We start from the raw sequence: 20,054 nt of genomic DNA, 5'->3' as shown, positions 1-20,054 counted from the left end.
TCTGTTTTGCTGTGCATATGTGCTTTTTATTGCAATAATACATCTGCACATTAACATTTATTTACACACATACACACACCGCCAATGGTCTGAACAGAACAGTAAGTTTCGATTTTTTTGTTTTCTTTTTTGAGCACTGAACACATTGCAACAAAAAATACAAAATGATAGCCAGCTGTCTTTTTTCGGGGGTGTACACAATTATTTCACACACACACAATTGCATTTGAATAAACCTTAATCAACCATTCATACACACACCATACACATGCAGCACGGGGTTCCCCACAATGAACTGAACAGCACTGCGTATAGATGATCCGTTAGGTGATTTTATTTTTACACTAAAATCAAATCAACATCTCCACAGGAAGGAAGATCATATTGATATACTAGGAAATATCAATAATCTGTTCATATACTGTTTTTTCCTCTCTTTCTATATATATATATACTATTTACAGAACAATGTCATACTGTGTCTTTAAAGGGATTACATTTACACATGAAACAGCGTTTTTGTACAGCCACACCTAAATCACTAAAAGCCTCTCATGTGTTCACACCTCAGCAGCCAAACGGCCTCAGTACTAGAGTCAGTTTCATTTTGAACGGCTCATGAGGACATATGACAATAACTACCATCAGCGGGACGAGAAGGAGGCAACAAATACAACAGAGAGTAGAGCTAAAAACGCCGCCTCCTCTTTTTTTTGTATTTTTTTACGCACAATGCACAAAACAACACCTCTTTTATTTTCTCCACAATCATCTATTGCAAGTTCCTTTACAGAGAACAGAGTTTCACATTACAACTTCCAATAGTTGGCTGCAACATGTTGATATAAGTGCCATTAGTGACGCCGGTGAGCGTGAGCGTGAGGGAAGGAGACACGGAGACGTTTTCTCGTTTGGACATGCGGAGGGGGAGAGGAGTTAGACCAGGGATCAGTTTTCTCCTGTCACGTTGGTTCATGTTTATGGTTTTGCAGAAAGGGAAAGTCTCCTTGGCTCCATTTGCTCCCTCTGCTCTTACAAGCTGCGATCACTACAGAAAGGAAGGAATTAGAAAAAGAAGGCAAGGTTTGTTTTGTTCATTCTGAAAGTTCAGAGAAGCTCACCGACACCTTTGAGAAAAAAATGCAACATACGTGCACAGATGAGATGATGGGAGGAGAACAGAAAGACAAACAGCTCAAAAGAAGAATAACTCAGTCATCAATATGTGTATCACAACATCGTTCTTAAAGGGGCAGCATTATGTGATTTCCTGTCACATACTGGCGAAATGCACTGCTCAGTCAGAAACAACCAGTCAGAGTCAGGAGGAGGGTCTTAGCGCAGTCAATCACCCACCAGTACACCTCTGTTCCAACAGCTATTACATAGGTAAGCAGAGCAAGCAACAGGAAATGTTTATTTGGTGAAATATCTATAGCCGTGTGAAATATTATGTTCCATGAAATTAACATACTTAAAACAAAAACAATGGAATTTTTATTTTGGTTGTTGATTTTTTTTTTTGTTGTTGTAGAGATTCACTGCAAAGATACATTGTTATAATCGAGAAAAGATTGAACAAATTCAAGTTGCCTTTAAAGTGAAATGTATTTGTGTATTTATGAAAATGGCAGCATATATCCAAAATTAATTGATTCTAAGGCAACTTTGTCTTTTACAAAACAAATCAGCAGCACTTTATAAAGTGTAGCGTTAGCTAATGTTAGCATACTGTAACAAATGTCCAACTTGAATTATGCTAGCAAAGTGCTAATGATTCTCACATCAGCTGGTTTTCTCATTTCAGTTACTTTGTGATCAAAGTACGACTCAGTCTGTTAGCAAAAGATCCAAAACCTAAACACTACTCTAACTAGCCAACTACAGAGTCTAGTAGCTCTAGATCTAGCTGTTGGTCTTACCAGGAAAGAACGACTGACAGCTTAAATTCGGATTTGATCGCCTTCATTCAACCTGGTGATTGCAAAATAAAGTCACTGAGGTTAGTTAGTGTTCAGTCCAAATCACTGCCTGCTGGATTTGTTATGGAGCAATAAGTTCTCCTTTAGGGTTTAACTGAATGCAAACTAAGAAAATTAAAAGAAGAGACACGTCAAAGCAATGGTGTCCAAACTTTATGACAAAAGTTTGAAAACACACAGGGCCTCAAAAATTTAATATTTGACATAATTATAAAAAAAATGTTGTGCCTTTTTTCATTTGATCTACTTTTACTCAATAATAAACCAAAAAAAAAACAAACAACTATTTTATTGATATTAACAACCTAGTTGGATTTTTGTAGAAAACGGATCAGAAAACCATTAAAGAAACAAAACATTTAAAAAAAAGGTTTAGTAAAACACAGCCCCACTGTTTCTTTGTTCTCTTATTTGGGCTGTAAGGTTTGATTTTGAGTAAAAGCAGGTCAATAACTGATTTTTGTCACTCCAAAATTCAAATTAACACAAAAACTGTGGTAAGAAACAGAAGTCTACTTTTTACACCTAATATTTAAAAAATAGCAGTCAGTAAAAAATAATCCCTTAACTGATGAAAAAGTGTCCATCTGGATCAACCAACTATGATTTCAGGCCAGATTTGCTCAATTTTAGAACTGAGGTCGCCCCAAACCCATCAGAGGGCCGCAAACGGCCCCCATGCCACACCTTGGACACCCCTGCTTTAAAGGAAGGAGGATGACGACGACACAGGATGAGTTCATCAGCTGATGGAGGCTGCTACCGTCACTTAAAATAGTGATTATACTTACGCTCCCTCGTCTCTAAGCAGAGTCATGAATTTGATCACTCTGTAATCTGGATCCATCTGCAGACAGAGATGGAGGCAAAAGGAGAGAGAAAAGGGTTGAGAAGCAACATAAAACATAACAAATATGTGCTATAAGAACCGCAGTGACATAAAAAACATTACAAAGTATGGCTATGATTCCCTACATCTCAGATTAGAAACATTATTACCAGAACATTATTCAAAAGTCAAAAACTGTGGTAAGAAACAGAAGTCTACTTTTTACACCTAATATTTAAAAATAGCAGTTAGTAAAAAAAATCCCTTAACAGATGGAAAAAAAGCTATTTAATGATGAAAAGAAGCATTTGATTGAACATGTAAGACGTAGCTAAACTTCATTTAATATTCAGTATTAAAAATCAGTTTTTGAAACAAAAAACATTCAAATTTGTTAAGAGCTTGCAGAAACATTGCTCTTCCTGACTTCAAACTCTGTTAGATCTTATTCGATTTTCTGCCTGTGACCTGAGGCTTCGTACCTGCAGCGACATCTCTATGAGCACCAGCAGCTTCTTGATGCCGATCCAGACCCGCTTCCCTCTCAGCTGCTGGCCGATGCTGGCCCGCTCTTTATCCGTGAAGCTTCCGAGCAGCTGCGAGAGCCAAAAGGAGATTTATGGAGATGTTCAGTGTCACGCTCCAACCCTCCACCCACAGGGAGAAAGACATGTTCTCATAACAACACTGATGACATGAAAAACATTCTTCCGGTAGCTTGAGATCCTGGTTAAAAAAATAAGGAAGACGTCAAAACTGGCTTTGTCCCTTTGAGCAAAGAAGCTAAAATAAGCATTTTTTATTCATTGTTGAGAAAGTTTAGACCCTTCAGGATCTTTCTTTCTGTGCTGTACCTCTAAGGCGTCCACCAGCTGCTCCCCAGTGGAGATGTTGGGGACGTGGATGGTGGTGCTGAAGGCGTCCAGCATCTCCATCTCCTGCAGGACGTCCTTCCTGCTGGTGGTGCCGATGATGAGCAGCTTCCTGCCCTGCACAACCAACACATGACGCCGTTTCATCCGCCTCTGATTGCACCGCAGCATAAAACCCTCCATTCATGTTCAAATGCTGAAAGACATCTGCTCATATTTTCATGCAAAATTGCTGTTGATGGTATTGTTAAGATAAAACATAGAAGTAAAAGAAAAGATAAGAAACAAAAGTAAATTTTTCTCTATGTCAGATTCATGCTAAACCGAATCTGGGCAATGTTTTTTTTTATACTTGGAAAATGAATGTGCAGTCATAGAACATACAGATTATTTTGAAAATATATGATAACGATTTCAAAAAAATATATTTCTGAGAATGTATTTGTTCAACAGATTTGATATAGTGTTTTATTTGTGTTCTTGCTGAGTAAGCAAATCCTGGCATAAAAACCAAAACTCTACAAACCCGACCCTGGCACCCCGGCACCCTGCCCTTTGTAGGGTCCAATCTCTTCAGGGAATCTTTTAAGGGCCCTACATTTTTTAGGGCTGCAATGAACAACTGCATTTTAGTGATTATGCTATAGATCATTCTGATGATTAATAGATTAATCGGATTTAAAAAATGGCCCATTCTACATCTTTTTTTTTTACTTATCCGCTTATGCCTGTTTAATACAATATTAGAAATGCGTTAAAAAATACAAATAAAAATTTATTTACTTTTCAAAGAAAATAAATATTTTATTGCCTAAATGCAATAACAGGATTTATTTAGTGTACATTTGATCATTTGTAACAAAAAATACTTGTAACACCAACATGTGAAAATCTCGTCCCTTTTCTGTTTGATATAACAGCAACAGTTAATAATATCAATGTTGTTGGTATTTTTCGGATTAACAGATTAATTAATGGATAACAAAAGAATATCAGGTGAAGCCAAAAACACATTTTGAGGAGTTCTATATAGAATATGTTTACAAAGTTTTTTTAAATCTTTAATACAAACCATATTTACTTTTTGTACAGTTTTGTTGTAATTACTGAGTATGCTGTTCTTTCAGTAGTTGTCCTTTTCTTAGTCTGTACTTAACGATTAATCGATAACTAAGTTAGTTGACGATTATTTCAATAGTCAATTATCACGATTAATCAGATTAATCGTTTCAGCTCTGAAAATTTGTCAAACTTCATTTCAAAATTGGTATCTAGCTGATTGACTAATACTGCACCCTAAGGACTGGTTGAGACATTATTTATTGATCTACCACTACAATTTCATTATGTTCTAGAAACAGAATAACAAATAAACAAATTGTATGTCTAATGTCTTACTCAATTGTGAAGTGGAAGTAGAATAATAGTTTGATTTTCTTGTTTAAATAAAAATCTGATTTGCATGGTTCAATACGGTGAAGCCACAAGTCTTTCTGCTGATAACTGAGGATTATATTGAGTGTATTTTTCAGTGTTCAACATGAATGTCTGCAGGCTTCAGAAGATCTCTCACCTTGGGTGGAGGTTTTTTAAGCAGCACTAGCAGAGCCTGCAGCACAAGGTTGGAGAAACGAGGACCAATAGGCACATAGTCCAGCAGGCGCTCGATGTCATCCACCACCACACAACTGAGCTGGGACTTGTATGCATCATCAAAGACCTGGGAGAGACAGAGAAGACTGGAGGTGAATATAAACGTGTGATTGTTTCACTATGAAGCCGCACACCGTCTGCAGGACTTGCCTTTTTGATAGCCTGGCATTTGGAGATCTCAGAGTTTCCAATCATCTTGTCTGGAGAGCAGATCTTAATGAAGGGGAACTGAGAGTCCTCTGCAATCTTCGCTGCCAGGGCTGTCTTCCCACTGTGAGGCGGACCTGAGGGCATAAACACAAGTGGCACACTTTACTGTCCGAGTCTTGTTGCTTTGGAAGGCTTTGGTTGAACAGTTTGTCTACCCTCCAGGAGTACGGCCACCAGAGGAGTGCGGTCGCTGTTCTTGGTCTGCTGGACGAGCAGCTCTCCGTCATCCAGGACGTGGGTAACGGGGTCGCCCCATTTGATGATCCCGTTCATGATGAAGCTGGAGTAATCCTCCTGGTTTGTGCCAAAAGCCTGTAAACAAAGCATTGGGTGAGAAACTCTGTGTCGCCCATGTTTCATGTCGATGGACCACAGAGATTTTACGCAACAGGAACCTAGAGTGTTACATACGGGCTTGATGTCGTTGTTGAGGGATCCCATGAAGTCAGCCCTGGTGACCTGCAGCTTCTCCGCCCGCTCCATGTCCACCTCAACTGTAGATGTAGCCTGGAGAAGATCAATGAACCAACGGCACATTGATGGAGAGGTAACTTTTTAAACTACTTTGTCACTTCAGATTTACAAGTCGTCTACGCCTATTACTAAGGTTGAGATCAGATCTCATGTCAGGATATTAGAACCTTTCATTTCTGAGGATCTCTTTACTTTTCTACTGACGTAAAGCAAATAGAAAGACGTTGGGAGTTAGGATTTCAGGCCCTCACATCTACCAGGCCTGTGTCCTTGTAGTAACAGCCTATTGATTTTGTTTGATCCCTGCTGTCACTCTAACCTGCTTCTGCCTGCTGACTGTACATTGTGTGCAAACATTTGTAGAGCTTCAGTGAAAACAGAGCCTCATTCTATGCTGTTTGATGAGATTTCCTCCCCTAAAACTAAGTTAGCCTAAAGATGCTAACATGAAATATTTGCTTCCTGTCGGTGATTGACTTTGTCCTCAGCCGTAACGGCTGATGTTGAAACTGAATCCACCTCAAGCTGAGGCGCTGAGTGTTCCAGAGAGTCAGATGACCTTGATATGTCGGTTCATGGCGGTGGACTGTGCGGCCCGGACCAGCCCCTCCAGCTCGGCGCCGCTGTAGTTCTTTGTCTCTGCAGCCAGCTCTTTGACGTCAACATCTGTAGCCAGCAGGTTGAAGCTTCGCATCTTATTGGTGTGGATGTTCAGGATCTGGACGCGACCCTTCTCATCAGGCAGACCTGGAGGACGGGTGCAGTGGCAATGAGAGAAACCTAGACTAAAACTGATATCATACTACCAACACTGAACCTGGGTTTCTAAAGGTACCACTGAAAAATTATTGCAAAAATCCTATAGATCAAACCAAAACGCAGTAGGTGCAGAAAAGATACCCTTCAAGTCAATTACCTAAAGGGTACCAATGGGAAGTGTAAAAGATTGTTGTAGTCAATTATTGGGTCTTCTTACACTAGGCCCATGTTGATAGAAGTCTCTGGCCCATATGTGTTTATCTTGCACATGCTCCCCAACAGAAAACCCACAAAGCACTCCTCACATGGTGCATACAGTATGTGCACTGGAATAATAGCTTCATAAACTAAAACTAGAGATCAAAATGGCGGTCAAGCAAAGACATCAACTCACCGATTTCCATCTTCACCTCAAACCTGCCAGGCCTCATCAAAGCATCATCAATGAGGTCGGGCCTGTTAGTCATTCCTTCACACACAGAAAATCAGGGGTCAAGGAATCACAGGCAGAAATAAGAATTCATTGGGAGACCAAAAAACTAATATAGGAGCAGAGGCAAAAGTGTTTAAATAGTAAGAACTCTACAACATGGCTTCTGTCTGAGTTCACAGTCCTTACCAATAACCAGGATGTTGTTAAGTTGTTCCACGCCATCGATTTTCGACAGCAGCTGGTTGACCACCGTGTCGTGCACACCCGTGCTGCTGGCGCCCGTGCCTCTCTGCTTGCAGATAGCATCCAGCTCATCGAAGATGATGATGTGCAGGCCGCTGTTGGCACCAAGCTGAAAACAAAATTATTATTATTTTTTAAGTTTTATTCTTAAATATTTTTGCATTTGTAGCCTAAAAAGTACTATTGAGAAATCACTTTGTTTCACTAGAGAAAAGATACAACATCTTGGTCTAGGCAGCCTAGCAACCGTCTCTCACTCGCCTATGTTGGACAAAGGCTCATTTCAGGTGTTTCCAAGAGTGAAGACTCCAAGATGCTGTTGCCAACCTCTTCTCTCTAAAAAGCTCTCACTGACCCAACTCTGCCTGTAACTCTCTGACCAGCTCTCCGTTTCCCTTTGACTGGCAGCACAAGTCAGGAAGATATTCTCTTGCTAACCAGACAGACTCCAGCTATGAGAAGGCTTGGAAGAAAAAGATGGCCAGACCGAATTAGTCTGGAGTTTAACTCTTCATCGACAAAAAGTAAAAAGGTTCTTTCAAAGAGAATCAGCTTTAAACAGACACCAGACAGACATTTACAGCTTTCTAGAGGAGAAACACCATCCTCTATGTTCCATCCAGTTCCTCTGTTGGAATCCGAAGAGGACAAAGGGATCCTCTCCTTGGAGGAGCGTCTCCTTGGTCTTCCTCCAAGTTTCCTCTCTGTGGCACATCCCCAGAATACCTCACCAGGGAGGCATCCAGGAACCATCCTAATCAGATGCCCGAGTCACCTTAAGTGGCTCCTCTTACATGGAGAAGCAGTTACTCTACTCTGAGTCTCTCTGAGTCCCACCTAGATGACTAAGTTTGTCACCCTGTCTCTGAGGGAGAGCCCAGACATCTCATTTTGCTTATTTTCTTTTGCTCCAAAGAAATGTAAAAGCTCCACCAGCTTTGTCCACCAGTGGACATGTCGTCCACCAGATTCACCATCTTGGAATTTATTGCTTTAAGTCACAGGACAGAAAGGTCTCTCACCCTCTTCTGCTCCTCCTCTGCCTCGGCAAACAGCTTGCGGATGTTGGCCTCAGACTCTCCCACGTACTTATTGAGAATCTCCGGGCCGTTAACCACCTTCGGCTCACGGGCGTTGAGCATCTTGCCGATCTGCCGGGCCATTAGGGTTTTTCCACACCCTGGTGGCCCAAACAGCAGGATTCCCTTCACGTGCTTGCAGCCTGGAGCAAGAAAAAGCACAGTAAACAAAAAGAAAAGACTAGAAACAGATTTATAAAAAAGGAAGGTGTGACCAAAAAAAACCCATAATAAATGAAGGAAGAGTCAGGTAGTGTGGATGCAAGAAAGAAGAAGGAAGAGGTCATCTACTTTTGCTAAATGTAGGATTATTTTTCCAGCATTCCAATATCTAACTAATATTTTTTTAGATCTTTTCTACATTACGGATGTGAAAAGTGACAGATAATAGTGATAGATGTCTTACCCATCTGCTCCACAATGTCAGGAGGGAAAACCCTGGAAGCGAAGGCTCTGCGGAAAATGTCAGAGAATTCCTTGTCCAGACCTCCAATTCCCATTTTCTCAAAGTTCCAGTCTGGGTTGATGATTGTCTGCCGTGCCTCCTTGGTCTTTGCCTTACCTGTTCAAACATACACATATCATCAGATATTCTAAAGCCCAAACAAATAAAAGTCAAAATGTATCAACACTTTCAATAGAGCTTTTTTTCTATTTGGAAAAACATTTATAAAGTAAAATAGAGCAAGCCTGCTTATTTATTTATTTATTTTATTTTATTTTATTTTTTGTGCTTTTCTTTGCGGACAGCTCTGGTCAATTTTTGTTTGTTCTTGCTGCCATCTTGTGGAGAAAACGGACTCAGTCACAGGCCCTCCATGTTGCTCAGGTAGCGTTTTTGGCTTTACATTTACCTATAAGTCGGTATTCAAACACAGTCAGGGCATGTATATGGAAAGAAGTGGAAGAACTCACCAACTAGTGTGAGCGAAGAATTCTCTGCCTTCTCGAAGATGACCTGGCTGTTGCCCACCATCAGACCGATGTCGATCTGGTGGAGAAACCAGAGTTACTCACATTCCTTGTTTAGCTAATTCAAAATGTTTTTATATGCTCAGCAGTTATTACTGTATTGAAATAAAATCCTGCCTAAACATAAATTATGTTTATGATATTCACATTTCTTGAGCTGAACCTGTATTTAAATTAAATTTGTGAAACAGATAGTGCTTTTAAAACAAAAAAATAAATCTTTAAATAACAAAAACATAAAATTAAAAAAAGACCCCCGTATAAGAGTTTAAAATGTATATAAGCCTAATTAGAAGGCAAATCTAAGATCTGTGTCATTTTCGTCATATTTCAGGAAACGCAGAGGTTGTTAAGGTTGTTAAAGACACAGGCAAATCAAACATGACCCAAATGCTTCTGATGAGAGAATTGCATCATTACGATTCATTTTTGCTTTATTTAAAGTTTGATTCATTTAAATAAAGGTGCAGCTAAGAAAATGTGACTATCATTTGAAAGTACAAAAAAATGTCACTCATTTAAAAAAGTGCAGCTCATATATTGGATAGATTCATTGAAAAGAATGAAATACATGAGATAATTGTAGCCCATATGTAGAAACCAAGCACTTTTTCCTTCCACTCAACTCTCCATGTTATAATTTTTCCCAGAATTATACATTTTAAGGAATTGAATTTTGATTATGTATTATCTGTAAACTTTGATCTTCAACATTTGAAGAAATAAACACTTGAAAATGTTGCTATACAGAATGTATCAGTTTCACTTTCTGAAATCTGTAATATTTTTCACAATAATTTAATGTTTTGAGTTATATAGTCAGAGGGTCTGTGAACGTATGCTGCTGGTCTGTTGTCCTGCTAATCAACTGGAGTTTACTATATAATGTAGCCTCATTAGAAGTTTTAGACTTAAAAAATAATTACAATTATTTACTTTCTTGGATTATTATTTGGACTATTTCTGAGGTAAAACATAAGGATATGGCAACATTAATTCACTGTTTTCAAAAAAGATCATGTACATCTCTGCCATTTGAGTTTTAAATTTATTAAAGGGGACTGTTATGTATTTTCTAGGCACTTAGTGCCATTTTATAGCTATCTTCAATTGTTATAAAAATTATATATATGTCAAATATGACTTAAATAAAATTGAACTTAACATAGTGCCTTGAAATTGGTTCTCCGTCTCTTTAAAAACTCCTGCTCTTTCTGAAACATCATAGAACATGGCTCCTCTATTAACCCTTTAACGTTTTTTTGTTTTGTTTTTGTTTTTACCAGAGTTGCACTGAAAAGTAGCTCTTACAATGAGCTTAGCAGATGCTAAGTTCCACTAGGTGTTTGCTAATTGCTGCTGGCTAGTCTGAAGGAACTGAGGAGGGGGTGATTGGGGAGAGCTGCTCTGTGAGGCAGAAGCTCTGAAACCTGGAAACTGCAGCTCTGAGGAGGAGCTGTGCCTTGAAGGTGGGGCTAGCTCTACCCAGGCATTTTGTACAGCTGAATGGTTGCCATGGGAGATTAAAGAATTTCACAAACATGAATAAAAAAATCAAAGCAACACTCTAGTATGTTTTGCTATGTTTTTGAAGAGCGAATAATATGATGAAAAGCTCAAAATAGTCGATTTTACAAAGTACTTCCCCTTTAAATGAGTTTTCAATTTCAAAATATCGACATTGGAGGACTTCTATATTTCATAGTGGAACTTTATTTGTTTATAGTGAACAATGTTAAGTCTGATGTTACAAATAAAATTAGAAAGTTACAAGCAATTAGTGTTAGTATTATATCATATAAACTCTCTATAAATATTCAGATTGAAGTTCAGGGTTAGTAACTGTGATAAACCTAAACCTATCCCAGCCCTTTTAGGTCACCTTGCTGGGTTGGTCCAAAAGTTCCCCATGCTCTAACAAACTGATCTCCCTGGATGTCCACACCTGATGATGCTGTGAAAACGTTTGATGAGGTAAATTCCTATAGAATATAGAGTTGATCCCTCATGTTGCTCTCGTCTATTTAGAACTGAATATCTCTGTATGCTCATGTTCTAATTCATTATGGCCCGACTGCAGTCCTATCTGGATCATTCTACGTTCTGGGAAGCAATTTTCCAGCTCGCTCTCTGGAGTTTAATTATTTAAAACTAATGATATGACTCTGAACAATCAACAAAATCCCACTAGCGGCAGAACCGCTTCCAGCAGCAGCAGCAGCAGCAGCAGCAGCAGCAGCAGCAGCAGCAGCAGCAGCAGCAGCAGCAGCAGCAGCAGCCCTGACTCCTTTCTCACCCTCAGCTCCGTGGTCTGAACTCCCTCCTGAGGTCACGTACCTTTTGTGGCTTCTTCCCAGAACCTGGTTCTCCTTTCAGGATGCTGGCGTCCATCGCCTCGATGTCCTTCACCACCAGTCCGAACAGCTTGTCACAGAAACTGAACACTAACTGGAAAATGTGGACACCAAATATGAACGACATGATCCAACATGAAAAGGAAAAAAGAAAAAAAGCTGTGGAGAACCAACCTGCTGGGTGACGGAGAAGGCCTGGTTGTTGAACTGCTGGATGAACTCAGCGGCCATCTTGTCCGAGTCGTAAGGAGAGGAGTCGGTGCTCTTCTTTTGCAGGAAGTCGATTTCGATCGTCATGGCGCCAATGCACTGCTTGGACTTGTCAAAGTTGTAGTTGGACACTGAACAGGCGAACGAAATACGTTATTTTTCATAACGTGACCCTCTGTATATTAACAGAAAACAATTATTATGATGCATGAGTCAAAAAAACAAATGTTTACCTTCCACTTCCTGGCCGATGGAGAGACCGGCCCATTTTCTCTGCAACAGAAAAAGATGAGTGCATAAGAATGGGCCATACAGCTGAGTTTTAGTGTTTCAGTGGCAGCTTTGTGTACCTGTGGCAGGCTGAAGGCGATGCTTCCAGCTGATACAGTATGATGGGTCTTTACTGTAAACACGTACTTGTGGTTTGGTGTCGTTTTCACTGTCACATGTCTGCAGAGAGAGGCAGGAAACCCCGGTTGAGCTTTTTAGATGGGTTTTTATAACTTAGAAGTTCAATTCAGAACACTACTTCAGTGTAGCAATCAGGACATGTGAGTTGCTGGTAGAAATGGACGATATGGACGCAAAGTTTTATCACAATATTTTGCGATGCTGTTCCAATAATGATAAAGTGACAATAAGAAATGTAAACTGTTTATTACTCCTTTTTGAAATAATTGTACTGCTCTGACTGAATGGCAGAGCAATAATAAGGCCACAAAAACAAATACTGCTCTTGGAAAACCATTTTTAACATGCTTCTTTAGGACACAACTCACATGAAAAAGTGTGATTTGTATCACTAACCAACACACAAATTAACTGCATTTAAAGATGTATGTCAGTTTATTTATACTTTTTGATACTGATATTGAACAAACAGTGAAGAAAATAGTAAAAATAACAATTTTGACAATAAGCCGACAGAAACAATAAAGGTGTTGGAGGATTTTAAACATCATTACTTGGAATTTACCATGACATCACTAAACTGAAATAGAAAAATGATCATGATAAATGATCAATGATAAACGATACGATAAATGCCCACCTCCAACTGCTGGCCCTGGTCTCTGTTCAGTTCAATGTTTGCATTGTTGTTGTTTGACAATTCAAACATGATCCTAACAATGTATACAATATGACTTGTTTTGGTCACATGTCAAAAGCTGTGAGTTGATGAAGACTTTGAATGTTCTCTAGTGTCCAAACACAATCCAGTTCAGTACTGTTGTTCCAATTAAAAACTAGAAACAAAAATGATATTGAGGCCAAATGACGATGAAATTAGTTTGTCTCTTAGCAACACATGAACCAAAATGATTGGTGAATTGGATCAAAATTCACATTGTGATGTATGTAATTTGGAAAATGTTGAAAATCCAATTCCATATATTCCATTTTATAGCTCCAAAAGACATTTAATAAAGTTATGCCTTATCTTGCTTTCTGGTAAAAGAGCTGAAAAAAAAAATCATTGATATTGTCGGAGTTTATGTTTATTTTTTCTCCAGTTGCTCATCAATTCAGTTCTAGAATTTGATTTCAGTAAAAAAAGGGAAAAAAAACAACAACAGATGTTTATTTGCGCTGACAAACACCTGGATGGTGGCTACTCACTGTCCAGACTGCAGATCCTTCTCACTCACGACACCACAGTTAGTCAGCGACAGCTCATCTGTCGGGCATCGGGCAGCTTGCATGGTCTGAGAAACGGAAAGAGAAAGTAGAGCTGCATTAATATTTCATGCTCGTGATATGTTTGTGTCCAGGGATGGAAAAGAGGAAAAGGAATAATTTGAAATGTATTTGGAGCAACAGCACACTGTATCTGCTGGATTCATTTGGATGCATCAGCGCAACCAGGTCGCCCTGACAACAACATCATTCACAGTGGAAAGGCTTAGTGAAAAAGTCAGGGATACTTGTTTTAACATCAGAGGGCAATTTAATGAATGGATATTTCATACTGATCATTTTTCAAAATGCAAAAAGCAAATAAGAAATTTCTTTTTGATGTGAACTTCAAACAAATTATTTTTTCTTAACTAACTAAAAACATGTTAATGTTTAAAATATGCTGAACTTAGCTAAAAGAAGCGTAAAAACTAGAAAAGGTTAGCTAAAATGAAACAGTATGTTTTTCAAACATGTTTGTGGTTCACTCAAGCTGGAAGAGAGAAAGAAAGAGAGACTTTCAGCAGGAAACAGAAAGGCTGAGAAGAGGACAGCAAATGTGTTTCATTTAACCTGTCTGATGAAATATGTTGGCAGCCACTTAAAAAGCTCAAAATTAAGATAATGTAGCTAACCCTAAGCTAAGCTACATCTGGATAGTTTGTGTTTCTCAACCTGGTCCTCACAGCCCCCCTGTCCTGCATGTTTTAGGTATTTCCCTTCTGCCACACCTGAATTGTATCTCTGGGTGATTAACAGGCTTCTGCAGAACTTGATGGTCATGCAATCATTTGAATCAGCTGACCTGGAATAGAGGCACATCTAAAACATGCAGAGCAGAGCAGGGGGGCGGTGAGGACCAGGGTTGAGAAACACAGGCGATAGTTTTTTTCCCCTCTTTTTGTACAAACTCTGGTTAATTTAGTCTGAAGATACATTTTATTTGATGACTTGAAACATTTAAGTTGAACAAAAATGAATAAATAGATAAATAAAAGCTGAAGAAGTTTGTAAGGGAGGGAAGAAACAGACTGCTGTTCTAGCATTGCTAGCTACGCCAACCATGCTAATTTTGTCAATAAAAGATGGTAAAACAGTTTATAGTGTTAACCTTGTGATATTTTTTTTCCTATATGGTGTTATAATTTAATCCTTGAGGAGATTAGCTATTGGACAAAATCAGTATTGATAAATAAACGTACAAAAACAGCGGGCTGTCTCCAAACAGACCTCAAGCTGCCTTCACTCAGCTTAGCTTTAGATTAAACTAGCGGTTCTCAACGTGGGCAGTACCGCCCCCCGGGGGGCGTTCAGAGGATGGCAGGGGGCGCTGGCGGAAATTTTTACAAAAGGGGGGCGCTGGGAGTCCTTTGGGGGGCGTTTGGTCGAAGGTAAACTTTACACCTTATATGCACAACAATACCAGTTTAGACTTTGAGCAACTTCCTAAAACTGTATTGTGTAAACTATGTTGCATAAACTAAGAAACCAAAGTAAATACAGAGGAATAAACTGGTATGGCAAGACCTTTCGAGCAATAATTAATACAGTGTACTGTATGGCAAGAATAAACACACTATTTCCAGATAAAAGGTAAAATAATATTGTTGAAGTGGCATGGGTTTGTTGAAACCACATCTAGTACTGAGAATAAATATACCTCACAGACCATAACAGTAAAGAACTGATCACTTATTTATGTTTTTAATTAGATTTGATATATTTATTTCTTCAATATTATTTTTCGTGTCAGAGTTAATGTCATGAGGCTGATGACTCCATGACACTTTGAATTTGACTCATTAGGATTTGATTAAGAACCAGATTTGTTCTTTGTAATTTCTGTCCAGTGAAACTAGTAATCTATAAATCAATAGACAGGTCTATATAAAGATATAATCCATGTTTCTGCTCATATTTGTATGGCATTAAAAGGACATGGAACTTTAGTTTTTCCACTGAAAGCTCTGGTTTGCACAATAAATGCCATGTGGGTGAAGTTTTATGGATGATACTCTGATGTCCCATTCTCCTGAAGGCAGCACAGAGCTGCACCACCTGAAACCGACAGAAACACTGAAGAGAAGAAGAGCTATGATTAATGTAGTTACAGTTCTATCCATGTTTTAATGTTGCAGAGCTCAGTCGTTTTGCAAATAGATCAAAGTTTAAACTGGCTTGTTGTACATCTTTTATCTGCTCATTTTGTGAAATATTTAACAACTATAAAATGGCAAAGAACAAGAATATTTTTTCCACTCTGGCTGCTGTTAGGCCTACCAATTTTAAATTGAATGTTCATTCATTGCATTTTTAGTAGACGCCTGTGAAAATAATTTCTATTCTTGATGATAAATACAGAAACAACATAAGCAGGCCGAGTTGCATCTTTAGAAACACGATGAGTGCCTGAGAGAAAATGATTCACTGTATTTATCGCTGCATCTCATAGGGAGGCAGGAATTAACACTGCTAACCTTTTAGCTGAACCAACGGAAATGAAAAAAAAAAAAGCTGAGATGTGATAAGTGATGGTTTTATAAGGAGTATAATTACTAGAAGGATAGAAATAAACAGAACCGCGTTAATATTTCATGCTCATGACATGGTTAATGCATGTAAAACATCTGAAAGCTGTTTTCCATTTCAGCTTTGTCTTCGCTGATGTCTTATTTTTCTTCATAACATTTGTGAAATGAGTCGGGCCGATGCTTCAGGGTTTTCCGTTTTAGTTCGATTCTGATTGTGTTACCAATCTATCAAATATAATGGTGGGGATGAAACTCTGATCTCCCTAATCTAGTTTTCTACTGACAGCTATCTGATAAACATGCTGATATTTTCTCATTTTTACACAAATAAAAAAAATCTTTGTCTGTCACAAAGATGTACATGGAGATAGAAATGCAGCACGCAGCACTGCAACCTAGTAACCGTAGTAACAACACAGCAACAACGAAGCCGAGCCAGGGACGGTAAATCAGGCTCTGCTCTGCAGTGATTTGTCCCAGACTTGAATGAACATCACAGCAGACGCCATGGCAACAGAAATTGTTTATTTCTTTTGACAGTGCCTTGTAGAACATTTGTAAAAACTTAGGAAAGAGTCAGTGATTTCTCAAACTGAAGTGTTAAACCTTCATTTGTGAAACTACAGTGAAATATTCTTTGCTGCCTGGTGAAAGGATGAATCTGTGCAGGCTAGAGTGAAGTCTCAGATGTATGAAGAAAACCTGGAGCAAAACAATGTCAGAATACTCAGAGGTATTACTCTTACTCTAAATTCATTCAAGAACAGATGAGACTTTTCACAAAAGACTGTTCCGGAACCCGGACCTGAGAGTTCAGTTGTTGCAGAAATGCTATACATGACTTAAAAGAAATTTGACTTAGCGTGTTGAAATTGGGCGTCTGTCTCTTTGCAACCTCCTGCTCTTTCTTAAACCCCGTCTTCAGGAAGTCATCACAACGTGGGTCTGATAACTATTTAACTCTTTTATTTTTAAACCAGCATTACATTGAGAAGAACAACATAATGAACTCAGCAGATGTTCCACCAACCGTTTGCTAATTGCTGTTGACTAGTCTGAAGGAGCTGAGTGGAGGAACTCGGAAGTCTGGAAACTGCAAATCCCAGGAGGAGCCACGCCTTGGTGCAGAGGTGTTTTGCACACAAGCTCAAATGTGAATGGTTGCCATGGAGACTAAAGGATTTCTCAAACATCCATAAAAAAAATCAAAGCAACACTCCACAACACAATGTATGCTTGTCAATTTTGCATAATAGTATCCCTTTAAATATGAAAAGAGAAAGAAAACAAGAAAACTACATTTTCTAAAGTTTCTTTTACTTAATATTTTTTACAAGACAAACTGTGTATGAGGGGAAGACATAAGTAGACAAAGTGAGACAAACACTGCAGTGCTGGCAGGATTCCAGATCACTTGCACAGCCGTAGTCTGGCCACACGAGGCGCACCGAGGTCTGACAGGAGGTCTCTCCCTCCTTCCATTCATTTTGGTTTCTCCTTTTATATTTAGTGTCTCTTAAATTTAGAGCATTCTGAGACAAGCACAACACAACAAACTGATGCCTCAATAGTTGCACCCATGAAACCACATTTATGAATAGCTGACAAAGGACCATTTTGAAGCCTCAGAAGTTCCTTTTTTTTCATCAAAAAAGAAAATAAGAGACAAGATCAAACGTGCTGATTTTTGTATTTATGCAGATAGAAAATATCCCTTTATCCAGGATGGCAGAGTGATGCGGAAATCAATATGGACAGTAAATAAAGCAGTAAAAAGCCAAAGGAGCTGGAATCTAATCCCAGAGCAGGAATCTCATGTTTTCTCTTCTGTCTGCATTCCTGACAGGCTAACCTAGAAAACATATGTTTAACCCAGAAAGCAGGGACTTGTGCATCAGAGCAGTTTATTTAAAACCTCAGCCTGTGTGGCATGATCCAGTTCCAGTTTGAAGCTTCACTAAAAAACAAAATAAAAAAATGTAAAAAACAAATCTCAGGACACTAGGAGGGAGGGGCGGTCACAATAAACAAGCTTTACATTTAAATATAAATGCATAAATGGTTATGTAATCTTTGAAATAAAATAGCAATGTATTTTATAAATGTCAAACAATAATGATGTAGACAGAGACGTGTAGAAAATACCAATTATGTTCAGATTAGCATAAACATTAGCTCATAAGTTGCAGAAATCTAAGAATCTAATGTTTCCAATCTCTGAAGTCTATTTCTTTAAATGAAAAAGAAATAGACTTGGATTGTTACTCTTAGTCAATCAAGAAAAAGTAGTAATAATTCATGATATTACTCAAAAAAGTAAAAGGTACGGTTCAGTAAAGCTACAAAACTACAAAAGTTACTCAAGTAAGTGTCACCTGTATTACCCGTCTCTGGACATATAACAGCAAAGTTAGTCGCCTTTTCTTGTTAACAAGCTTAGCGTGATGTATTGGCCTGGACAAACTCCCCACCCCACCCACCCACCTAAAAACATTCAAATAAACACTGTAAAACCAAGATGAATGTGGCCTGCAACGTCGCAGAACTATTTCCATTGATAGATGAGAATTTCAAGGTTTGCTTTGCATTGTGGGAAGCAGTAGAGTACACAAACTAATAAGCAAAGGCTTCATGTCTGTTTCATAAAGCAGAAATCTTGAGGTTTCCTGATACCGATACCGGTATCGTATTGGCCCAATGCAGATACTAATACTAACATCAAGTATCACATCAGTACTTGATACTGAAACCAGTATTGATACTTGCTTTTATCTTTTGCAAGATACACAACTATACACTTTTCTGCTGGGACTTTCCTCCTGCTCTGACTGCAGCTAAAAAACTAAATTACACTTCATACCAGGTGGTGATACATTGATAAGTTACTTACTGATTTTCAATACAAAAAAAGAAGGAAGAAGTCAGATCACAGGAAGGAGCGAAAATATCCGTAGTTTGGAGATATTTCAAAGTAAACACAAAGGTAAACAGACTGCTTTCTGTGCTTTGCTAAGCTGTCAAGAGGAAAGGTGAATGATCGTCTGATAAAGCATCTGAAGACTAAACTATCTGTCATATTCTGTTTATGATTTATTAAAATAGTTGCAGAGTCTAAATAAAATAACTGTGGTTTCAAAAGTTGTGTGAAATATAAGTACCAACTTAGCTACTCTGCAATGGTAAAAAGCTACTACTTATTAACTACTAATAGTTAATAAAACTCATGTACTTACACTCTGTCTGCAAAAACTATCTATGCAACTTTCAAGACGTATTCTCAAAACTCAGTATTGAGGAAAAAACAGATTAGTGGGTGTTTAAGATATTTGAGTCTAAAATGTAGTTGTTATTTGTACCTGTTCAGACTACTGGGGTAATTTTTTTTTTATGTTAAAGTCACAAATAATAACCTTTGAACCTTTTTTTTGTGTCATCTTGGCTGCTGCAGTAAAACAGCAGAGCTCCAAGTGGAATTTTGCTGTCAGCTCCAGGGACTCTTGCAGTGCGACAGCAGAGTTGATTAATGAATGCTAATGAGCGAGTGTTTCCGTTTAGTCAGCAATCGACACCAGTTTGAGTTGCTCGGCTGCAGAAGTGTCGATCCAGCCTTCAGGGAGGACGCGTGCACGCTGTGCAGCTCCTCCTCCAGTCTGGCAGGACATCACAAACATTACAGATAATGATGTGAAAAAGAGCATTTGTCCCTTTAAGGATTACTGCTGTTTTTGCTTTTTATGTCACACTTACATGTTTTTTGAAAATCATCAAATAAATGC

At 38.6% G+C, this 20,054-nt stretch overlaps 1 protein-coding gene across 2 annotated transcripts in view; it reads right to left on the bottom strand.

Annotated features, from left to right (window-relative positions):
• Nucleotides 1–20,054, bottom strand: part of LOC103468292 (vesicle-fusing ATPase) — a 35,500-nt gene continuing 15,446 nt past the window's right edge. For both annotated transcript variants that reach the window (XM_017306266.2, XM_081609592.1), the window contains 19 exons: nt 13,691–13,776; nt 12,421–12,520; nt 12,304–12,343; nt 12,035–12,201; nt 11,844–11,954; nt 9,450–9,525; nt 8,941–9,096; nt 8,478–8,677; nt 7,399–7,564; nt 7,174–7,248; nt 6,580–6,767; nt 5,958–6,053; nt 5,702–5,858; nt 5,487–5,620; nt 5,257–5,403; nt 3,666–3,800; nt 3,294–3,407; nt 2,774–2,829; nt 1–1,048 (listed from right to left, as the gene is read on the bottom strand). In XM_017306266.2, coding sequence (XP_017161755.1) covers nt 1,033–1,048; nt 2,774–2,829; nt 3,294–3,407; nt 3,666–3,800; nt 5,257–5,403; nt 5,487–5,620; nt 5,702–5,858; nt 5,958–6,053; nt 6,580–6,767; nt 7,174–7,248; nt 7,399–7,564; nt 8,478–8,677; nt 8,941–9,096; nt 9,450–9,525; nt 11,844–11,954; nt 12,035–12,201; nt 12,304–12,343; nt 12,421–12,520; nt 13,691–13,776 — 2,220 coding nt within the window. In that variant the 3' untranslated portion in view covers nt 1–1,032. The remainder of the gene's footprint in view (nt 1,049–2,773; nt 2,830–3,293; nt 3,408–3,665; nt 3,801–5,256; nt 5,404–5,486; nt 5,621–5,701; nt 5,859–5,957; nt 6,054–6,579; nt 6,768–7,173; nt 7,249–7,398; nt 7,565–8,477; nt 8,678–8,940; nt 9,097–9,449; nt 9,526–11,843; nt 11,955–12,034; nt 12,202–12,303; nt 12,344–12,420; nt 12,521–13,690; nt 13,777–20,054) is intronic.

The sequence above is a fragment of the Poecilia reticulata genome, chromosome 8, assembly GCF_904066995.2.
Source record: "Poecilia reticulata chromosome 8, P_reticulata-male-v2, whole genome shotgun sequence".
NCBI lineage: Eukaryota > Metazoa > Chordata > Actinopteri > Cyprinodontiformes > Poeciliidae > Poecilia > Poecilia reticulata.
Note: the sequence above shows the minus strand (reverse complement) of the source record. Positions and strands in the feature narration are given on the sequence as shown.